The sequence below is a fragment of the Rhinatrema bivittatum genome, chromosome 4 (genome assembly GCF_901001135.1).
Source record: "Rhinatrema bivittatum chromosome 4, aRhiBiv1.1, whole genome shotgun sequence".
Classification (NCBI taxonomy): Eukaryota; Metazoa; Chordata; class Amphibia; order Gymnophiona; family Rhinatrematidae; genus Rhinatrema; species Rhinatrema bivittatum.
In genome coordinates, this window is record NC_042618.1 from 276,085,061 (window position 1) to 276,108,121 (window position 23,061).

General features: G+C 46.8%; 1 protein-coding gene across 1 annotated transcript in view; it reads left to right on the top strand.

Annotated features, from left to right (window-relative positions):
* SCUBE1 (signal peptide, CUB domain and EGF like domain containing 1) overlaps positions 1-23,061 on the top strand; it is a 1,434,630-nt gene that overhangs the window by 514,191 nt on the left and 897,378 nt on the right. The window contains exon 7 of the mRNA XM_029600135.1: positions 472-561. Within this exon, the coding sequence (XP_029455995.1) occupies positions 472-561 (90 nt within the window). The remainder of the gene's footprint in view (positions 1-471; positions 562-23,061) is intronic.

Consider the following 23,061-nt stretch of genomic DNA (forward strand, 5'->3'; position numbering starts at 1 on the left):
ATTAAGGAGGGTGAGGGGGTTTAAATTTTTTTTTGCACATATGTACATATACCCAACTCATTGGATTTTTTTTATGTCCATATTGGCCGCAAGTGGGACCCCCTTTCGGACATAAAAAATATGAACATAAAATTTTGCTCTGCACATCCCTAGAAGAAGGAACAATTAAGTTTCCTTGACATTTGATTTTGATCCTTTCCCCTTATTAACATCTATCTGAGGTAATCAAATTTCTACCTTTGTCTATATTTTCATATTAATTACTGTTTTTCATTCTTCTATCCATTCTCCTGCCCCTCTAATGTAATTTCTGGGGTTTCAAATGGGATAAACATTCTTACCGGGATTTAGTGCTTTCATGGCTTGCTTCTTGGCTTTGGTTACACAATGCCAAGAAACTGTCTTAAGCAATGGAAAATTGGGCTTTTGATTAACCAACTGCTCCATGTTTGTCCCTTACTTGTGTTTTAGAGAAGGATGAGGCTGCAATTGAGAGTTCTGAGTACAATGCCACGTCAGTAGCTGATGTGGACAAGCGGGTGAAACGGCGACTACTTATGGGTAACACTTTTCTTCCACTTCCTTTATTGTGCTGGCACTATTGTCTGTTTTTATTTCATCCATGCATTGAGATCACAAATAAAGTCTTGCCTTCCACCAAGCAAGATTTTGATCATTTAACATTTTCTTTCTATTACACATTTTTTAGTACTGCAACTAAAGTTCATTTTCTTTTGCATATAAGAAGCAAAACTACTAACTTCACAGTCCTATAGAATGCAAAATAAAGTACAGGATTATTGGTTCACTTTATTTCATAATGACTATGTTTTCACTACATTTACCTTTATATCTCCAGGTTTTTACACGTGTGAAAAAAATAAAATAAAATCTAGTAGTTTAACTCCAGGTACTGTGTGGTAAAAAAAAACAACCAAAAAAAACTAACTAAAACCTGGAAAACAGATTAACTTATCTGGCTAACTTTATCTGAATAGGTTATCTGGGATATTCAATGGGATAAATATCTTACTGAATGTCCCCAATTAAAGTTATGTGGCTTACCATAGCTGGATGACTTTAAACTTCACTGGATTATTTTTTGAATATTGCTGGTTAGATGTAAAGTTATCTGACTACAGTTAGCTGGATAACTTTAACTTTAACTAGCTATATTCAAAAGAATATAGCTGGTTTAAATGGAGCTGCAGGGTTTGAAAATAAAAAAGCAGTGGGCCTACTGGTTCTGTCACATTCCCCTCCCTCCTCCCACCTGAGCTTAAAATGCTCTTGTAGATTTGACTATGCTCACTTAGCTTTATTATATATTGGTAAAATATGTACTATTGCAACAAAACTCTTGGTTAGTTTATTTAGTTTCTTAATGATATAGCTCATTGATATTTTGTTAGGTCTCTCCTTATACTAGTCTGTCAGCCTTACTGACTTAGGTAAATCAGGGGGGATGATGTGCTGTTCATTGTGGCTTTTTTCCTAATCATAAAATTAGCAATAATATCTGTTTTGTTATTGATTAAGGGCCAGATGTACTAAGGATTTCCCCATAGTTGCAAATGGACCTATGCACTAAAAACTAGTGCTTAAATGTTTTGTATGTGGTCTGAGATAAAAATGTAATTTGCATGCTAAAAGTCTGCTTAGTGGTCTCTGTACTGAATTTTAGCTTACACATACAAAAAAATGAACATATAGCTTACACATACCATTAGTGTATACACTAACCCCAAAAGATACATATTGCCCATTCTTACCAATCCTTTTACTCTGGGTCAGTTATCAGTGGGAATTTCATCTCCCAACTCCTCGCCAATAATGCCTCTTCCCCCCAAAAAAAAGCTAAATCCTCACATTAAGATATCTAACATCTCAAAGTGCAAATCAAACACTAAAGTCGTCCCCACACCAGATAAAACTCACCTAAAATCTCTTCAGATAAAGAAAAAAACAAACAAAAAAGCGAATTCCTCCCCCCCACCCTGCACATCAAAACTTCCCTTCAAAGAAGCCCTGAGAGCTCCTTGAAGACTGAACCCTCACTAATAAGAAAACCTGAACCTCCATGACCACCTCCTACCTCTCATGACTGCTATCATACCATTCCAGAGAATTCCCAGTTCCGACCTTCTCTGGCAGAAGGGACATCAAACTCCTCCTGCCAACACTACTGCAGCCATTGAATGACATTGCTAGACAGTGCTTCATCACTATAGATGAAGTGCTGCCTACAGTGTTTGGCAGCAGTAGTGGTACCAGCATCTCACTTTTCTTCTGTTGGCAATGATTGGAACTAGAGACTCTCCAGAATAGTAAGACAGCATTACAGTGAGTAGGAGGGGGGTTGGGGTCTGGCATTCTTGTTGGAGCAGAAGTTCTTTGATTTGCAATATGGAAAGGTTTGGGGGGGGGGGGTGATCTGCAGCACAGAGTTCATAGTTTTGATTTAGGGGTTTGGCCTTCTGGGAAGAAGGCATTCTTGATAGGAGTGTTGGAGGAATAAAATTCCCCTACTAATCAACCCCAAGTGAAAGGGCCAGTTAACATGGATGATTTTGCAAGGCAGTATGCACAGTATACTTTAGCACCTGGTCCAAGGCAGGTGTTAAGTCAGTTCTTTATTGGGCACACACGAAATAATGTACAGAGGACCCATACTAGCATACATCTACTAAAGTCTAATTTGCATATGGTGATCCTTTATATAAGCAAACAAACTTATTTTAGTACACACTAATGTCTTTTCAGACTGGTTTAGCATGCACGCCAAAATGTTGTGCATAGCTCCTATTGTTTCTCTGTGAAATGGCTTTAGCATGCAGCATAACTTTAATGCATAGGCCCCAAAATGGGAAAAGCCCTTTAGTCTGTCTAGTCCTAATAGAATAAAAATGTCCCAGAGATGCCTTTTTTTCTGTTGTTTCACTATGTCACCTTGATTTGTTTTTCTTGAGTTGTTTCCTTCAACTTAATTATGGAAAATATTTGTTTTTAAAAACTGCCCTAGGGATAAATTTTGAATATAAAGTTGCTATTTCAAAAGTAGATATTTTTACGGATAGTATTAACAATATTTTTATGATACTGGTTAAAAGAAACTAGTTTTTTGTATTTGAACCAGTGTATTTAAAGGACTATTTTGCTAATTTAATATTTTGTTATATGAGTTTAGAAGAGTTTATTGGTGCAATATTTTTGCTTTCCATTTATTCTCTTACAAATAATGTAAAAAAAACTGAAGCAAATTATTGTCATAAACTCTTGCATATTTTTTCATTAACTACACTGTAGAGGCTAGTTCACTAAAACTACCATTAATATGGGTTTCTGCGCATGTTAATTGCTATGGACCCAATGATTTCCAATGTGGTCTGATAACTAAATAATGCATGGTTACTGCACTTTAGTGAACCAACTCCTAAATTTGTGTTTTAGGAGCTGTTAACTTTACTGAATTACATTTTATTGAGAAATCTGTGTTATTCCAAGTACTATCCAATTTACCTGTTTGGAAGTTTGTTGTTGAAATTGAATTTGATATGGTGCATTCATATGAATAAGGTCCATAGTATTTGAGTTTTCACTAAATACAGCTAAGGAAATTGAGGAATGGATTGCAAATGTCAAAGTATTCTACAGCCAGGTTGCAAGGAGACAGAAACCATGAATGAGAGATTTTGGAATCGAGATGAATGTGATTGTTGATAACAGGGAGCGTTGAAATTTGAGGAAATGGAGAGGTTAATAATTGGAGCCACACAATTTATAAAATAACATGTATATCTACTCTGAAAATATGTGTGTATGTATTTCAGTATGTGCATATTTTATAATGAAGGGAGCCACATACTATCTTTACCTGTCTTATAAAAGTACACGCATCCATTTTATACACATAACTCAATCAGCAGGTGTAAAAGTGTATGGAGAAGTTTAGTAGTATATATTACTTTAAAAATAGCAATTTGTGTGCAAACTTCTAAACCTTGCCCCAGAACACCCTAAACTGCCTTTTTTTCCCTTTTCACATTTACACATGACACTGCTAGTACATGCATACTTCTATTTTTGTGCAAAATACTACTTACACATGTGTATGCTACTTATATGCATAGAGGCGGATTTTAAAAGCCCTGCTCGCCGGCGCGCAGAGCCCCGGGACTCGTGTAAGTCCCGGGGTTTTTCGAGGGGGCGTGTCAGGGGGCGGGGCCGATCGGCACGGCGTTTTGGGGGCGGGATGCGGCGTTTCGGGGGCGGGCCCGGGGGCGTGGTTTCGGCCCGGGGCGGTCCGGGGGCATGGCTGCGCCCTCCGGAACCGCCCCCAGGTCGCGTCTCGGCGCGCTAGCGGCCCGCTGGCGCGCGGGGATTTACTTCTCCCTCCGGGAGGCGTAAATCCCCCGACAAAGGTAGGGGGGGGTTTAGATAGGGCCGGGGGGGTGGGTTAGATAGAGGAAGGGAGGGGAAGGTGAGGGGAGGGCGAAAGCGAGTTCCCTCCGAGGCCGCTCCGATTTCGGAGCGGCCTCGGAGGGAACGGCGGCAGGCTGCGCGGCTTGGCGCGCGCCGGCTGCACAAAATCGGCAGCCTTGCGCGCGCCGATCCTGGATTTTAGCAGATACGCGTGGCTACGCGTATCTACTAAAATCCTTCGTGTACTTTTGTTTGCGCCTGGTGCGCCAACAAAAGTACACGAAGGCGCACTTTTTTAAAATCTACCCCATAATTTCCAATTGTACACATTGAAACATTTTAAAAATCCATGCTTTAAAGCTGCAGAAGGAGCGGTGGGGTTTTTAGCTACATATGACCACCTTTCTCTTTTGCTGGGCCAAGGGGGAGAGGTGAGAGTGAGAAAGAGGAAGGCAGGAAAACAAATTTGAAGCTAGATGGGGGAAGTGAGAATTCAGGGATTGTGGTAAAAGGGGACACAGGATTGGAAGTGGAATTGGAGAAGTAAGAGCAGAGTAGTGGAGACTCTGTTGAGGGAGCACTAGGGAGCGGTCCCGATTCCGGGGAGGTAGTTGTGCCCTTGGACCATGGTGCGAATGCAGAGGAGCTCTGTGGAAGTGCCGAGGCAGGCAAGACATGTCCAAGCACGGGCAGACAGGCTGACAACCAGGAGCCCTGACCTCTGCTGAACCTAAACACACCAGAAGAGACCCAACAACGCAATGCTGGTTTCTGGGGTAGCCCTCCAGCCACTAGATAGCCCTTTCGGACCTGCCGCCTGGAAACAGCAGATGCGACAGGAAGGACAGAGGTCGAGGACAGGTGATGGCACTGGAACAAGACGTGGACACTAGGAGACTTCGTCGAGATGAGGATACTTGGAGATTTGGATGAGACAAGGATAACTGGAGACTTGGACGAGACGAGGATACCTGGAGACTTGGACGAGACGAGGATACCTGGTGACTTAGGTAGGCACTGCAGAGGCTGGTCACGGACCACGCGGAGAGCGGGGCATGCGCAGGACTGAGGCTCAGGATGAAGGAGAGATCTGGGCAGCACTCGAAGAAGGATCCAGCCAGAAGGAGGACTCCAGTGACCGGAAATGAACACCGGATCAGATATGGATTTACTCCCAGGAAGGTTGAATGGAGGCGAGGTCTGGCAGGCGAGGCAAGGCTTGTGTTGGGTTTGTGGCATAGTGTGGACTCTTAATCGCAGTGGTGATGACTCCTCCCATGGAGAGGGGCCCCATGGGGAACCACAGCAATAGGCTAGACTCAGAGAGCAGACACTAGGGATGTGAATCGTTGTTTTGATGATTTAAAACAATCGTCAGATATATTTTAAATCGTCAAAAATCGTTAGAGCCGCGATACAATAACAATTCCCCCGATTTATCGTCAAAAAATCGTAAATTGGGGGAGGGGGGAGGGCGGGGAAACCGGCACACCAAAACAACCTAAAACCCACCCCGACCCTTTAAAACAAATCCCCCACCCTCCCGACCCCCCCTCCCCAAATGTTTAAATTACCTGGGGTCCGGGGGGGGGGGGGGGCCCGGCGCGATCTCCCGCTCTCTGGCCACCATTTTGGTTCCTGGCTCCCGACGTCACGCATGCAGAAGATCACTCCCGGACCCCCGCTGGACCCCCAGGGACTTTTGGCCAGCTTGGGGGGCCTCCTGACCCCCACAAGACTTGCCAAAAGTCCAGCGGGGGTCCGGCAGCGACTTCCTTCACGCGGGCCGTATTGCCAGTATTCAAAATGGCGCCGGCGCTACCTTTGCCCTCACTATGTCATACGGGCGACCGGGTGCCAGGAACCAAAATGGTGCCGGCGCTACCTTTGCCCTGTCATATGGTAAGGGCAAAGGGCCACCGGCGCCATTTCTATTAACGCAGCCGTGGCCCGAGAACGGGAGATCGCGCCGGGACCCCCCCACTGGACCCCAGGTAATTTTAAACATTTTGGGGGGGTTCGGGAGGGTGGGGGATTTGTTTTAAAGGGTCGGGGTGGGTTTTAGGGTTGTTTTGGTGTGCCGGTTTTCCCGCTCTCCCCCGATTTACAATTTTTTGACGATAAATCGGGGGATTTCTATTGTATCGCAGCTCTAACGATTTTTGACGATTTAAAATATATCTGACGATTGTTTTAAATCGTCAAAAAACGATTCACATCCCTAAACTGGCCTGTAGTTTCCAGCCTCCTCTCTGCTACCAGCTTTATGAAGCAGGACCAAAACTGCTCTTCTCCAATCTCGCAGCACCACTTCCATTTTCAGGGATCTCTTGAACAGGTCTTGAGTATCCTGGGATGTACCTCATTCAGCCCCATGCCTTTGTCCATTTTCAGTTTTTCTAGCTTTTCCCATACTTTTTGCATCTGCCCATTTCCATCCATGGTCTTGTCAATCAGCAATGGTCCATTTCCAGGGCCTTCTTTATTGAACACTGAACTGAAAATTGTGTTTAATATTTCTTCTATTTCTTCATCTTTCTCTACATATTGATCACCATTGAATCTCACCATACTATGTTTGGTTTCCTCCTTTTTTTGATATATCTAAAAAATGTTTTGTCACCTCACTTTACCTCTTTGGTCACCCTTTCTTCTGCTTGACCTTTTGATTTCCTGATTTCTTTCTTTATCTCCTTCAGATTCACCAGGTATTTTTCCCTGTGTTCCTTTTCTTGGGATCCTTTATACTTCTTGGACGCTGTTCTTTTTGCCTTTAATTTTTCAGCCACCTCCTTTGAGAATCAGATCACTTTCTTTTCCTCTAACTTTTGTTTATTTTATAATATATAGATGTGTGTTGCCTTTGTAATAGCTCTTTTTAATTTGGCCCACTGTTGTTCTACCTCTCCCTTTTTCTCCCAGTTTTCCAGTTCTTCCTCCAGGTATGTGCCCATTTTGGCAAAGTCCATATTTTTGAAATTCAAAACTGAGATCTTCATGTGACTTCTGTGAATCCTATTTGCTATATCAAACCATACCATCTGATGATCGCTAGTGCTCAGGTGAGCACTTACCTGGACATTAGAGACATTATCCTCATTAAAGAGCACTAGGTATCACACCCTCCCTCATGGGTTCCATTACTATATGAGCAGAGCCCCTTGAAGAGAATGTACTATCTCTCCACTTCTTATAGATTCCACAAAAGGGATCCTTCAATCCACATCTGGCAGATTAAAATCACCAACTACCAACACTTCACCCTTCTTTCCCAACGTTTGAATGTCTTCGATCAGATTTCTATCCAGTTCTGTTTGAGATGGGGGCCTGTAGACCACACCAGTATAAATGGAAGCACCATCTTCTTATTTTAGGACAGCCCATAATGCTTCTTCCCTACCCCACATCCCTTTTATTTCAGTTGCTTGGATATTGTTTTTGACATAAGGAACTACTCTTTCCCCTTTTTTGTCCTCTCTTTCCTTCCTTAAGATGTTATAGCCTGGGATGGCTGTATCCCAGTCATGAGACTCTGAACCATGTTTCTGAAACAGCAACAGTATCCAAGTCCATCTCCACTATTTAGGCCTACAGCTCTTGGATTTTATTGCCCAGACTATAAGCATTTGTGGTCATAGCTTTCCAACTTTTCTGCTTTTTTGAGCTGATTGATTTAGTCATTTTCACCTCCCACTTCCTGTATTGCTTGGGCTGACATGCCAATTTCATTGGCCTTCTCCTACCACCCCTAACCTCTAGTTTAAATGTTTAATAATGTATGCTGGAGGAGCAAAGGGAACTCCCTTCAGTACAGACTGGCAAACCAGGTAGGGGGATAAAGACCCTCAGAAGAAAGTAGGGGTGTGCATTCGTTTACAACGTATTAGAAATCTGCAACGTATAGGGCCATATTTGTTGTATTCGTTGCATCGCGAAATGTATCGCGATATCCACAAATATAATGAATCTTCACCGAATTATTTGGCCGTCTAAAGGAGCAAATTTAAACAAAACTCCCACCCTCCTGACCCCCACCCAAGACTTGCCAAAACTCCCTGGTGGTCCAGCGAGGGTCCAGGAGCCATCTACGGCACTCACGCCGTTGTCTGCCGGTATTCAAAATGGCGCCGATAGCCTTTGCCCTTACTATGTCACAGGGGCTACCGGTGCCATTGGTTGGCCCCTGTCACATGGTAGGAGCACAAGATAGTGCCAGCCATCCATTGCTCCTACCATGTGACAGAGGCTGACCAATGGCACCTGTAGCCCCTGTGACATAGTTAGGGCAAAGGCTATCAGCGCCATTTTGAATACCAGCAGCCGACAGTGTGAGTGCTAGGGGTGTGCATTCGTTTTCAATGTATTGGCAATCCGCAACGTATATGTCCCTATTCGTTGTATTCGTGGGGTGACGAAACATATGGCGAACCCTCAGGAATACAACGTATCTAATGAATAAACCCCCCACCCTCCTGACCCCCCAAGACTTACCAAAAGTCCCTGGTGGTCCAGCGGGGGTCCTGGTACAATCTCCTGTACTCGGGCTGTCGGCTGCCGGTATTCAAAATGGCGCCGATAGCCTTTGCCCTTATTATGTCACAGGGGCTACCGGTGCCATTCGTTGGCCCCTGTCACATGGTAGGAGCACAAGATGGTGCCAGCCGTCCAATGCTCCTATCATGTGACATGGGCCGACCAATGTCACCGGTAGCCCCTGTGACATAGTGAGGGCAAAGGCTATCGGCGACATTTTGAGTACCGACAGCCCAAGTGCAGGAGATCATGCCAGGACCCCCCACTGGACCACCAGGGACTTTTGGTAAGTCTTGGGGGGTCAGGAGGGTGGGGGGTTATAGTTAGTTAAATTTAAAGGGTTGGGATGGGGTTTTTTTGGGAAACGAATAGATACGTAACTAATGAATTGATCGGGGTCCCCCGAGAACGGAGGCAACGGATTTGGCTCCCCACAAATACCAAATGGGACAAATCCTTCCCTGCTGCACATCCCTAGTGAGTGCAGTAGATGGCTCCTGGTCCCCCGCTGGACCACCAGGGAGTTTTGGCAAGTCTTGGGGGGTCAGGAGGGTAGGGGGTTGCAGTTAATTAAATTTTAGCCGGGAAATGAATAAGAATGGAACGCATGAACGGATCGGGGGCCCCCCTTGCCGAATGCAACGTATCTGCCCCTGACGAATACAAATACCGAATGTAACATATGCGGTCCCTCCGCACATCCCTAGAAGAAAGGGACACTATTCTATCCTTGGAAGCCCACAACCTGAGAATGATAAAGGAGAAGTTTCCCCCACTCTTGATGGGGACTGAAAAGAAGTCTGAGTGAGGATCTGAGAGGAAAGAGTCTATTTGGGACTGTACATGTGTTCTGAAATGTGAGTAATTATCTGGAAAATCTGTGAAACTGTTTTCCCTGTGTCTTACTATCTTTGATATTTATTTATTTATTTATTTGATTTTATTTATATTCTATCTTTCAGGAACATCAAAATGGATTACAATCAGGTACTCTAGGTATTTCCTATCCTCAGAGGGCTTACATTCTAAGGCGGTCATTTATCAAGTCACAGTATTTTATTGTGAGAGGTGTAAAATATCGAGGGAGGTGTTCTTGTGATATTTAACCCTTCCCTAACAAAATATTGCAGTGGTCGCACTGCATGATTTTGGATTGCAGTAGAAACATGACCAAAAATCACTCTGGTGAAATAGTCTAGTCACACAATGGCAACCCATCTCAGCCGGGACTACCATCACATTAAAGAGCCCGGGGCCCAAAAATCTCCCCCCTAAGTGGCAAATCCCAACCCCCCAGGAGATCTTTTGAACTCACATCAACCCCCACTACAACCTGGCTCGGGCCCCAAAAAATTAAAGTTTAAACTCCATAAAAACCTGCAGCGATGCCGTGACCCTTCCCACTTCCTCCCCTAGGTATTATTATCACCCCTTGCCCTAAGCACAACCCCCTCCTAATATTTCTGTCACTATAACCCCCTTCCTCCCAGTCAAAATTGTAAAAACTCCCTGTGGTCTGGTGGTCCGCCCCACGTCTAACCACATCCCAACCAGAAAAAAACAAACAAACCCTGGTGGTCTAGGGGGTCTACCCTACCCCTCACCTTAGGCCTCTCCTACCTTTAAAGAAGTCACATTGGTTTATAGTGGAGAGCGCTCCAGGCCCAATCAATGCCATTTTCCAAAATGGCGTTGATGCGACTTTGCCCCATCACGTGATAGGATCAAAGTCCAGGGTTCAGGGACACATTTCTTTTATGATCTGAAACAATTGATGACTTTTTAAAACATAAACCTAATTAATCTAATCAGAACTTTTTTATACTACAGTTTCTCATCCATCAAAAACCTATCTAGTGTGACTTACAAACAGCACAAAATGCATCTTTAATACAAATAAAATACAAATACATAGTAAATACAATACAATCAAAATTAATAAAATACAATATTAATGCAGGGCTCCAGCACTTAGAAAGCAGGGCTCCAGCACTTAGAAAGTACTTTTTTATTTTTTATAATATTTTTTATATTTTTCTTTCTGATCTATTCAGTCCTGGTAGGGAATGGTTTAGACTTTCTTTTCTTATTATTTTTAACATACTTAATGTAAAAATTGTAAAAAAAAATAAAAAATATATATATATATATAGGAGAAGGTGCTCTAGGTAAGAACATAAGAACATGCCATACTGGGTCAGACCAAGGGTCCATCAAGCCCAGCATCCTGTTTCCAACAGTGGCCAATCCAGGCCATAACAACCTGGCAAGTGCCCAAAAACTAAGTCTATTCTATGTTACCGTTGCTAGTAATAGCAGTGGCTATTTTCTAAGTCAACTTAATTAATAGCAGGTAATGGACTTCTCCTCCAAGAACTTATCCAATCCTTTTTTAAACATAGCTATACTAACTGCACTAACCACATCCTCTGGCAACAAATTCCAGAGTTTAATTGTGCATTGAGTAAAAAAGAACTTTCTCCGATTAGTTTTAAATGTGCCACATGTTAACTTCATGGAGTGCCCCCTAGTCCTTCTATTATCCGAAAGAGTAAATAACTGATTCACATCTACCCGTTCTAGACCTCTCATGATTTTAAACACCTCTATCATATCCCCCCTCAGCCGTCTCTTCTCCAAGCTGAAAAGTCTAACCTCTTTAGTCTTTCCTCATAGGGGAGCTGTTTCATTCCCCTTGTCATTTTGGTAGCCCTTCTCTGTACCTTCTCCATCGCAATTATATCTTTTTTGAGATGCGGCAACCAGAATTGTACATAGTATTCAAGGTGTGGTCTCACCATGGAGCGATACAGAGGCATTATGACATTTTCCGTTTTATTCACCATTCCCTTTCTAATAATTACCAACATTCTGTTTGCTTTTTTGACTGCCGCAGCACGCTGAGCCGACGATTTCAATGTGTTATCCACTATGACGCCTAGATCTCTTTCTTAGGTTTAGCACCTAATATGGAACCTAACATTGTGTAACTATAGCATGGGTTATTTTTCCCTATATGCATCACCTTGCACTTACCCACATTAAATTTCATCTGCCATTTGGATGCCCAATTTTCCAGTCTCACAAGGTCTTCCTGCAATTTATCACAATCTGCTTGTGATTTAACTACTCTGAACAATTTTGTATCATCTGCAAATTTGATTATCTCACTCGTATTTCTTTCCAGATCATTTATAAATATATTGAAAAGTAAGGGTCCCAATACAGATCCCTGAGGCACTCCACTGCCCACTCCTTTCCACTGAGAAAATTGTCCATTTAATCCTTCTCTCTGTTTCCTGTCTTTTAGCCAGTTTGCAATCCACGAAAGGACATCGCCACCTATCCCATGACTTTTTATTTTTCCTAGAAGCCTCTCATGAGGAACTTTGTCAAACGCCTTCTGAAAATCCAAGTATACTACATCTACCGGTTCACCTTTATCCACATGTTTATTAACTCTTTCAAAAAAGTGAAGCAGATTTGTGAGGCAAGACTTGCCTTGGGTAAAGCCATGCTGACTTTGTTCCATTAAACCATGTCTTTCTATATGTTCTGTGATTTTGATGTTTAGAACACCTTCCACTATTTTTCCTGGCACTGAAGTCAGGCTAACCGGTCTTTAGTTTCCCGGATCACCCCTGGAGCCCTTTTTAAATATTGGGGTTATATTAGCTATCCTCCAGTCTTCAGGTACAATGGATGATTTTAATGATAGGTTACAAATATTTACTAATAGGTCTGAAATTTCATTTTTTAGTTCCTTCAGAACTCTGGGGTGTGTATACCATCCGGTCCAGGTGATTTACTACTCTTCAGTTTGTCAATCAGGTCTACCACATCTTCTAGGTTCACCGTGATTTGATTCAGTCCATCTGAATCATTGCCCATGAAAACCTTCTCCAGTACGAGTACCTCCCAAACATCCTCTTCAGTAAACACCGAAGCAAAGAAATCATTTAATCTTTCTATACTGGTCTACAGACTACCGGCACAGGCAGAAAAGCTTTATCTAATGTCCAGGGTGAGCTCAAGTTTAATATAAAGGAAAAGACAAAGAGGTGATACACAAAAATCAGAGTCCTGGATTTCAAAGTACTGTTTTTATAAAATGGTAAAACACTAGTAGGGAAGTAATATACCCTACTGAATAAATTGGTTACTCATTTTTTGGTTCTGGCTTAGTGGATGTTGAGAGTTAAAATGAATAGTTTATATGATCTGGATTACAAGCAGCAGCCAACTTAAAACACCATTCTATTTGTTTGTTTCTTCTTGAGGCAGCCTAGAGCAAAACATGGCTCATGTTGTGGAATTCACTGAACTATACTGAAGTTTCCATGTATTTCACATTTAATGGTTTACATGTCTTTGGTAACAATATGATTCTTTTTGTACAATAAATTTCATGACACTTCACAGTAGTGAACATTGATATTATTTCTACCAATTTTTATTTTCTATGTATCAATGAACTGAGTAGAATGTGTTCCATTGTTTTATGTTTAACTTTGTACCATATAGAGGTTGTGTCAGCTTCTGTTCATTTAGAAATTCCTTGGGAAGAAGAAAATTTTGTTTAATTTTTCATTTTGTTTTTGGGTGTTTGATTTTTCATGAATTTCATTTTCATCAAATGTTTATTTTGTTAAATAACGAAATAAACATTTAAATAAAAAAAAAAAAAAAGAAATAGGGCCTCCGGTCTCCCAAGCCCCACCCCTTCAAACAAAAACACCGGGGCCAGGATCTTTCCCAGCCCCCGCTTACCCTGTACGGGGGAGATCCGATACAGAGGCCATGGCCCAGGCTAAAGCCTGGGCCTTGCATATAACATAGGCCAAGGTCACGGTGACCTACCACGACCTAGGCCTACGCAAGGCTGAGGCTTCAGCCTGGGTCTCAGCGTTGGGAACATCCCGATGTTTAAGCTCAGGCTGAAGCCTCGGCCATGCATAGGTCTAGGCTGTGGTAGATTGCCGCAACCTTGGCCTATGCCGTATGCAAGACCCAGGCTTTAAATCCAGGGCACAACATTGGGTCCCAATCTCCAGATCAGGTTGCAGCGCTGGTGCCTCGACCCAGACTCATGCCCAATGCTGGGATCCGACCTGGAGGCCAGTTGCTGGGGCCTGGGACCAGGCCTGAAGTGACCTGGTCTAAAGACCGGGTCCCAACTCCAGGGCCTCTTTCCAGACCCAGGCCTGATGCTGGGACCCAAGCTTGAGACCAAGTCCAAAGGCCGGGGCCTCGGCCCAGAGCCTGGCCCAACACCAGGGCCTCATTTCAGAGGCCAAGTCCTGACTCCTGGGCCTCATCCTAGGGTCAGGCCTAGGCCTCAGAGCCCAGGCCTGGGAGCTCCTTTGCTTCTTTCTTTGGTGCTTGAAAGCCAAATGATGCCGGCAGCTGTGGTCGCACTTAAAAAAGAAGATGAAGCAGAGCAGTTCCCAGGCCTGACTCTGGGCTGAGGCCCAGGCATTAGAACCTGGCCTCCAGGATTGTCCCGGTGTTAGGCCTGGGCTGGGGCTGAGACCCCAGCTTTGCACTCTGGCATAGGTCACAGTTTGTGTGTCGGGCTGCGGCCTTATGCCTAGGCAAGGTCCCGGCCTCAGCCTAGGCTTGGACCCAGGCCCAGGTGTCGCAGTCTGGCCTAGGCCGAGGTCATTGCTTTGGATCTCAGTCTATTCTATAGGTGAGGCCCCAGCTTCAGGCCTGGGCTTAGGCCTGATGAATCAATTTTATTTTCAAAATAAAATGTGAAATCAAAAGAAATTTTGATGGATATTCAATCATTTCGCTTTCATAACAAAATGAAACTAAATAGGAAGTTATGTCTAATTTCCTATTTAATTTTTCCTGATTGCCCATCCCTAATTGAAACATATAATTTGAACAGGGATGTCTACATTTTTGTATACATCTGTAATAAATCAGAAAGAAGAGAAAGTCAACACCTTCATAGGGGAACATATTTCAGGATTAGACCACTACATCAGTGACCACTACATCAGGACACTGACAGGGAAATTCAATACTATCCAAGAATGTAAAACATTGAATTACATTATTAGGCATTTCAGTACAAACATAAAAGGACTTAATTAGGGACATGGGCTTCTTCATATGTTAAAAGATATAATCCTGTCTTCAAGTCACAACTCTGCTAACAAATCATTCCCTCTCCCGTTCTCCTTTTCTTCTTCACAGCACCATTGTAATGAAATCTGTGAATCACTTGTATATTCAAGTAACATCATCCTTTACCTGCTCATTTGTTTTGATTTGATGAAGGATGTTCAGCTCCAGAGAGCTAACCACAAAATGTATTGTTAGTCCAATAGCAAGTTTGCTTATCAAAGAGAGCAGGATGAATTAGCCACTACTAAGAATATACAGGAATTCCCACGCCTGTGCTGCTTCGAGAGCCTCTCAGTTCATTGCAGAGCTTAGCTTTAGTTAAATAGTTGACTCTTCAGGGAGGCATAGCTAATTCGTCATGTTGTCTATGAAGAAACCCATTTACAGTAAGCAAACTTGCTTTGTTCATCGACAAACAGTGCTGAATTAGCTATGAAGTGGGGAGGCCCAGGTTGAGGGCTGGCGCGAAGCACTTACTGAAAAAGCAACTCATTTACGTCCATCCCCACTCCCCAATAGAAAGTGGTCTACTGGATGAACAGGCTGCGCAAACTGCTTTCTCAAAGTTACTGTCACATCTTGATGGATTATCCAGTCAATAATGGGACTTGAAGGTGTGAACTGATGACCAAATTGCAGCTTTGCAAATGTTTTTCGTAGGCATAGCTAACAGATGAGCCACTGAGGTATCCATGGCTCTCAATTAATAAGCCTTGACAGAGTCTGTGATCTGGATGCAAACCAGAGTAAGTAATGTGCAATATAATCTGTCAGCCAGGTGGACAACATGCGCTTGGCAGCTGAATTGTTACATCCACCAGCCGCGGCAACCCGCGGCCGGCACAACTCACCCCATGTCTTACTTTGTTCCTTGCTCCGGGTGTTCTCGTGGTTGTTGCCAGCCACTGCCTCCTCACTCCACCGAGCCTCCGGGACGCCACATGGCGACTTGGATGCCGCTGACGAGCGTTCCGACTTGGGCCCTCCCTAGGCGCGTGCACGTGCCGCCAGCCATCCTTTTAAAGGCCAATGGCAGGAACTTCAGGGTCGTCCCCGGCTGATGACATCAGACCCCTGGGATATTTAAGGATGGCCTCTCTCCTCCACTAGCTGACTTGGCAACGGGTTCCTTGGTTCCTGCTTTCGTGCTTCGGCCCTAGCACTCTGGACCTGTTGTTCCTGCTCTACGGGTTCCTGCCTTCCTTCCCACTCTACGGAATCCAGATTCTGCACTCCTGCTCCATGGGGTCAGCCCCTTGCTTCTACATCACGGGATCCTGCTACCATGCTTCTGCTTCTAGGGGCCTGCCTCAGCACTCCTACATCACAGGGCCCTGTCTCTGCGCTCCTGCTCCTCGGGGCCTGCCTCAGCGCTTCTACATCATGGGACCCTGTCTCTGCATTCCCGCTCCTCGGGGCCTGCCTCAGTGCTTCTACATCACGGGACCTTGTCTCTGCGCTCCTGCTCCTCGGGGCCTTCCTCAACGCTTCTACTTCACAAGATCCTGCTACAGCATTTCCGCCCCACAGAGCCTGCTTCAGGGCTCTATTCCACAGGTTCCTGCTTCTGCACTCTTGCTCCACAGGGTCTGTCCCACGTGATCCTGCTACAGTGTATCGGGAACTGCTGCAGCACCTCGTCCCTCGGTGCCTGCTTCTCTTCCTCCTTGAGGGCATCACTACCTCGGACTGGACTCTTTCTGTTTCTTGCTGCCTGCCCTCGACCTTGGACTGGACCTGACCTCCCTGATTCTCTCCCTGTCTTCATCTGGCTGTGTCTCCGGGACCTACCACACAGAAGCCTGCCTAAGACCAGCTGGCCCTGGCACCCAAGGGCTCAACCTGCAGGGAACATGGGCTGGTACTGGCAAAGTTCCTGTTAGCCACTGTTCCCGGCCAGCATCGCCTTCCGACGGTGGGGACCTGCGGGGCTCAACCTCGCAGGTAGCGCCAACCCCACCTTGGATCAAAAGTCTACATAACAGATTGCCAAGTCCATGGACCCGGTGGAGGTCTCTGCAATACATGCCATTCCTGGCCTTGCACAAAAAATCATCAAACAACAAAAGATCCTGGAGACCCTCGCGGCAGCAGTGGAGAACCTCAGCACTTGCCTTGATGCCGCCCTTGCAATAAATCCGCCGCCTTCAGCTTCCAGTTCCCCAGCTCCCATGCCGATCTCACAGCTGAGTGACCCGCTTCCGGTGCCCCCGCACTTTTCAGGAGACCCCCTGATGTGCCGGGGTTTTCTAAACCAATGTAATATGCGCTTCTGCCTTCAGCCGGCCTTCTTCCCAGACGTAGTGACTAAAACTACTTACTAGGCATGTGAATCGTGTCCTCGATCGTCTTAACGATCGATTTCGGCTGGGAGGGGGAGGGAATCGTATTGTTGCCGTTTGGGGGGGTAAAATATCGTGAAAAATCGTGAAAAATCAAAAAAACGTAAAATCGCAAAACCGGCACATTAAAACCCACCCCCGACCCTTTAAATTAAATCCCCCACCCCCAAATGACTTAAATAACCTGCGGGTCCAGCGGCGGTCCGGAACGGTAGCGGTCCGGAACGGGCTCCTGCTACTGAATCTTGTTGTCTTCAGCCGGCGCCATTTTCCAAAATGGCGCCGAAAAATGGCGGCGGCCATAGACGAACACGATTGGACAGCAGGAGGTCCTTCCGGACCCCCGCTGGACTTTTGGCAAGTCTTGTGGGGGTCAGGAGGCCCCCCCCCTAAGCTGGCCAAAAGTTCCTGGAGGTCCAGCGGGGGTCAGGGAGCGATTTCCCGCCGCGAATCGTTTTCGTACGGAAAATGGCGCCGGCAGGAGATCGACTGCAGGAGGTCGTTCAGCGAGGCGCCGGAACCCTCGCTGAATGACCTCCTGCAGTCGATCTCCTGCCGGCGCCATTTTCCGTACGAAAACGATTCGCGGCGGGAAATCGCTCCCTGACCCCCGCTGGACCTCCAGGAACTTTTGGCCAGCTTGGGGGGGGCCTCCTGACCCCCACAAGACTTGCCAAAAGTCCAGCGGGGGTCCGGAAGGACCTCCTGCCGTCCAATCGTGTTCGTCTATGGCCGCCGCCATTTTTCGGCGCCATTTTGGAAAATGGCGCCGGCTGAAGACAACAAGATTCAGTAGCAGGAGCCCGTTCCGGACCGCTGCCGTTCCGGACCGCCGCTGGACCTGCAGGTTATTTAAGTCATTGGGGGGGGGGGGTTCGGGAGGGTGGGGGGTTTAATTTAAAGGGTCGGGGGTGGGTTTTAGGGGGTTTTAGTGTGCCGGCTCACGATTCTAATGATTTATAACGATAAATCGTTAGAATCTCTATTGTATTGTGTTCCATAACGGTTTAAGACGATATTAAAATTATCGGACGATAATTTTAATCGTCCTAAAACGATTCACATCCCTACTACTTACATCCTCTCTCTTGTGGATGGGAAGACCTTGGCTTGGGCCTCACCCCTGTGGGAGAGCATAGATCCCATCCTCTGAGACCTGCCCGGCTTCCTCGCCCTCTTCTGCTCGGTTTTCAATGACCCAGGCAGACAGTGTCAGGATCCACACTTCTTCACTTTTATCAGGGCACTCTATCCCTCGTGGATTATGTCACTGAACTCCGAATCTTGGCCTCGGAGCTGCACTGGGGGCCGGATTGCTTTTGATCCATTTTCCTCGAGGGACTGAGTTCCCGGATCAAGGATGAGCTCGCGGCCCGCAAACTACCCACATCCCTGGATTCTCTCTTTGATCTTGCCGGACGTATCGACCGGCAGCTCCAGGAATGTTTGCAGAAGTTACCAGCTTCAAAAGAAACCTGCTACGGTCTCCCACCACATCCGATGCTCTCCTTCCCCCAGGTCAGACCAATCTCCTCCAGCCAGGACCGGAGAAGAGCCCATTCAATTGGGTCGGGATAAGCTCACTCCCAAAGAACACCTCCGACACCGGTAATCCAGCCTCTGTCTATATTGTTGTAAATCGGGGCACATTCTGGCAGCCTGCCCTGTGCGTCTGGTAAACTCCTGGGCCTAGGTTCAGTGGGAGGACTGCTCCTAGGGCTGCCTTCGCCATCTCCTCCACTAACAATTCCAGTGTCTGTTACCGTGAACAATCAGGAATTCCATACCCTGGCCCTCGTAGATTCGGAACACCTTCAGATTACCACCATCCGCACCCAGGTGTCTCTGCTCCTTTCATCGATCTACAGCGAACCCTTGCCGGGAAGGGTCACCCATACCACAGCTCCACTCCATCTCCACACAGGTTCCTTGCACGTGAAGTCCATCACCTTCCATGTTCTGTACAAGGCCATACACCCGGTGGTCCTAGGCCTGCCCTGGCTGCAACAGCATTCACCCCAGTGTGACTATGCTACTCTGCAACTCTCTTGCTGGGGATCATCCTGCCATTCTAATTGTTTGGAGGTCGTCGCGCCCCAGCTCTTTCTCAATACCTCGCTCCTACTTCTGGGTCTTCCACCACAGTATCTGCTTATGCAGATGTGTTTTCAAAAAAGGCTGCCGATACTCTGCCACTGCACCATGGCTACGATTGCGCTATCAACCTCCTACCCAACACCGAGCTTCCCCGAGGCAGAATTTACCCACTCTCACTCACCAAAACCCAGGCAATGTCGAAATACATCCACAAGAACCTGGCCAAGGGATTCATCCGTCCCTCCACGTCCCCTGCTGGGGCGGGTTTATTTCTTTGTGGGGGAAAAAGGATGGGACACTCCGTTCCTACATCGACTACCGTGGACTGAATGATATCACCCAAAAGGACCGTTACCCTTTACCCCTCATCGCAGGGGTAAAGGGTAACTCTTTGATAGGCTCCAAGGGGCCAAAATATTCTCCAAGCTGGATCTCAGAGGAGCCTATAACCTGGTTCACATTCGAGAGGGTGATGAATGGAAGACGGCTTTTAATACCAGGGACGGCCACTATGAATACCTTGTTATGCCGTTTTTCCTTTCTAATACCCCAGCTGTCTTCCAGAACTTAATGAACGAGGTGTTCAGGGACATGTTATATCGATGCATTGTGGTGTATCTTGATGACATCTTGGTCTTCTCGAAGGACTGCAAAGTCATCACTGAGACGTCTCCTGTGTCCTCCAGAGTCTCTGAGAAAACCAGCTGTTTGCAAAATTAGAAAAATGTTCAAGTTTTACGTCCTTCTGTGCTACCGGCCTGCCAACAAGAACTGCTGAGCTGAAACCCTCTCCAGATCCTTCGATCTAGAAGATGCTCCAGACCCTCCGTGGCACATAATCGACCCTGCTAAGGTCATGCTGGCCACCACTTACCTGATCCCACCTGGGAAAACGGTCGTTCTACATAGGCTATGCTGGAGGGTATTATGTTGGGCCCACGATTCCCTCGTCGCGGGGCATCCTGGACAGTCCAGGACCCTGCCACCCTCCAGCGGTTCTACTGGTGGCCAAACAGGAAGAAAGATGTACAGGCCTATGTGGAGTCCTATCATACCTGTGCCCGCCACAAACCTCCGGTGGGACGCCCCTGGGGACTATTACAACCTTTACCTATCCCTAGCAAGCCCTGAACCCACATAGCAACTGATTTCATCGTTGACCTCCCGCCCTCCGGTGGCAACCCTACCATCTGGCTCATTGTGGATCGGTTCTCTAAAATGGCCCACCTTGTCACCCTGCCTGGTCTCCCATCGGCCCCTCAACTTGCCCAGCTCTTTGTCCGCCATGTTTTCTGGCTCCATGGACTACCTAAGCACATTCTGTCCGATTGTGGAGTCCAGTTCACTGCTCGCTACTGTAGGTCTCTCTGCAAAAAATTCAAAGTCACTCGGACTTTACCTCTGCTTACCATCCCCAAGCAATGGGCAGGCAGAAAGAACCAACAGGACACTCAAGCAATTTTTTCACGCCTACATAAATATCAGGCAAAATGACTGGGCAGACCTACTCCCATGGGCAGAATTCACTCTAAATTCGCACCCATCCTCAGCCACTTCCTCCACTACCACTACCTCTGTCAGTTCCGTCACGTGTGGCTCAATTTACCACCCAGGAGCTGCATCGGCTCTGGGACTTTACGCAGTAATTACTGCTTAAAGCAGCCCAAAGAGCCAAAAATTTTCTGATACCCATCGCCGAGCTAGCCCTCAGTTTCAACTGGGCGACAAGTTGTGGCTCAGCATACGGTATATCTGCCTCAAGCTCCCGTCAATGCGCTTCGCGCCTCTGTACATTGTTCCCTTCCCAGTGCTCTGCCATCTGGGCCCAGTCACCTATGAGCTCCACCTACCACCCTCACTAAGGATCCAAAACTCCTTCCATATGTCCTTGCTAAAACGCCTGGTACTGTCCTGGCCTTCCAGGAAGTCATCTGATCCACAACCACTCTCATCTGAGGCAGATGTGGTATACCAAGTACAGTAATAATTAAAGTGCAGAATAAAGTAGGAGTCCACATAATAATTCCAATATGGTATAGAAAATTATTTACTTGGTGATAGCAACTCCACAAATCTTTAAACATTTTGGATGTGCGGAAGCATGGACGAAGATGGGAGTACTTGCTCGCATGGGAAGGCTTCGGGCCGGAGGAAAATAGTTTGGAGCCAGCCTCCAACCTTTTAGTCAAGGACCTCATTGCACAATTCTATGCCACCCATCCTCAAAAATCAAAACCCCCGGGGCGGGGGCCTAGGAGGGAGGGTACTGTTACACCCACCAGCCGCGGCAACCGGCGGCTGGCACAACTCACCCCATGTTTTACTTTGTTCCTTGCTCCAGGTGTTCTCATGGCCGCAGCCAGCCACTGCCGCCACGCTCCGCTGAGCCTCCGGGACTCCACATGGTGGCCTGGATGCCGCCGACCAGCAATCCGACTCGGGCCCTTCCTAGGCACGCGTGTGCGTGCTGCCAGCCCTCCTTTTAAAGGGCCAATGGAGGGAACTTCATGATCATCCCCAGCTCATGACATCAGACCCCTGGGATATTTAAGGATGGCCTCTCTCCTCCACTAGCTGACTTGGCAACAAGTTCCTTGGTTCCTCCATTGGTGATTCGGCCTTGTTGTTTCTGCTCTACAGGTTCCTGCCTTGCTTCCTGCTCTACGGAATCTGGCTTCTGCACTCCTGCTCCACAGAGTCTGCCCTGTGCTTCTACATCACGGGATCCTGCTACCGCACTCCTGCTCCTCGAGGCCTGCCTCAGCACTTCAACATCATGGGACTCTGTCTCTGCGCTCCCACTCCTCGGGGCCTGCCTCAGCGCTTCTACATCACGAGACCTTGTCTCTGCGCTCCTGCTCCTCGGGGTCTGCCTCAGCGCTTCTATATCACGAGACCTTGTCTCTGTGCTCCTGCTCCTCGGGGTCTGCCTCAGCGCTTCTACATCACGAGACCTTGTCTCTGTGCACCCATTCCTCAGGGTCTGCCTCAGCACTTCACATCACGGGATCCTGCTACTGTGCTACCGCTCCTCAGGGCCTGCCTCAACGCTTCTACTTCGCAAGATCCTGCTACAGCTTCTCTGCCCCAAAGAGCCTGCTTCAGGGCTCTATTCCACAGGTTCATGCTTCTGCACTCTTGCTCCACGGGGTCTGTCCCACGTGATCCTGCTATAGTGCCTCAGGAACTGCTGCAGCACCTTGTCCCTCGATGCCTGCTTCTCTTCCTCCTTGAGGGCACCACTACCTCGGACTGGACTCTATCCTTGCTCTTGCCACCTGCCCTTGACCTCGGACTGGACCTGACCTCCCTGATTCTCCCTGACTTCATCCGGCTGTCTCTCTGGGACCTGCCACACAGAGGCCCACCTAAGACCAGCTGGCCCCGGCACCCAAGGGTTCAACCTGCGGGGAACGTGGGCTGGTACTGGCGAAGTTCCTGTTAGCCTCTGCTCCTGGCCAGCCTCGCCTCCTAACGGTGGGGACCAGTGGGGCTCAATCCCACAGATAGCACCAACCCCACCTTGGGT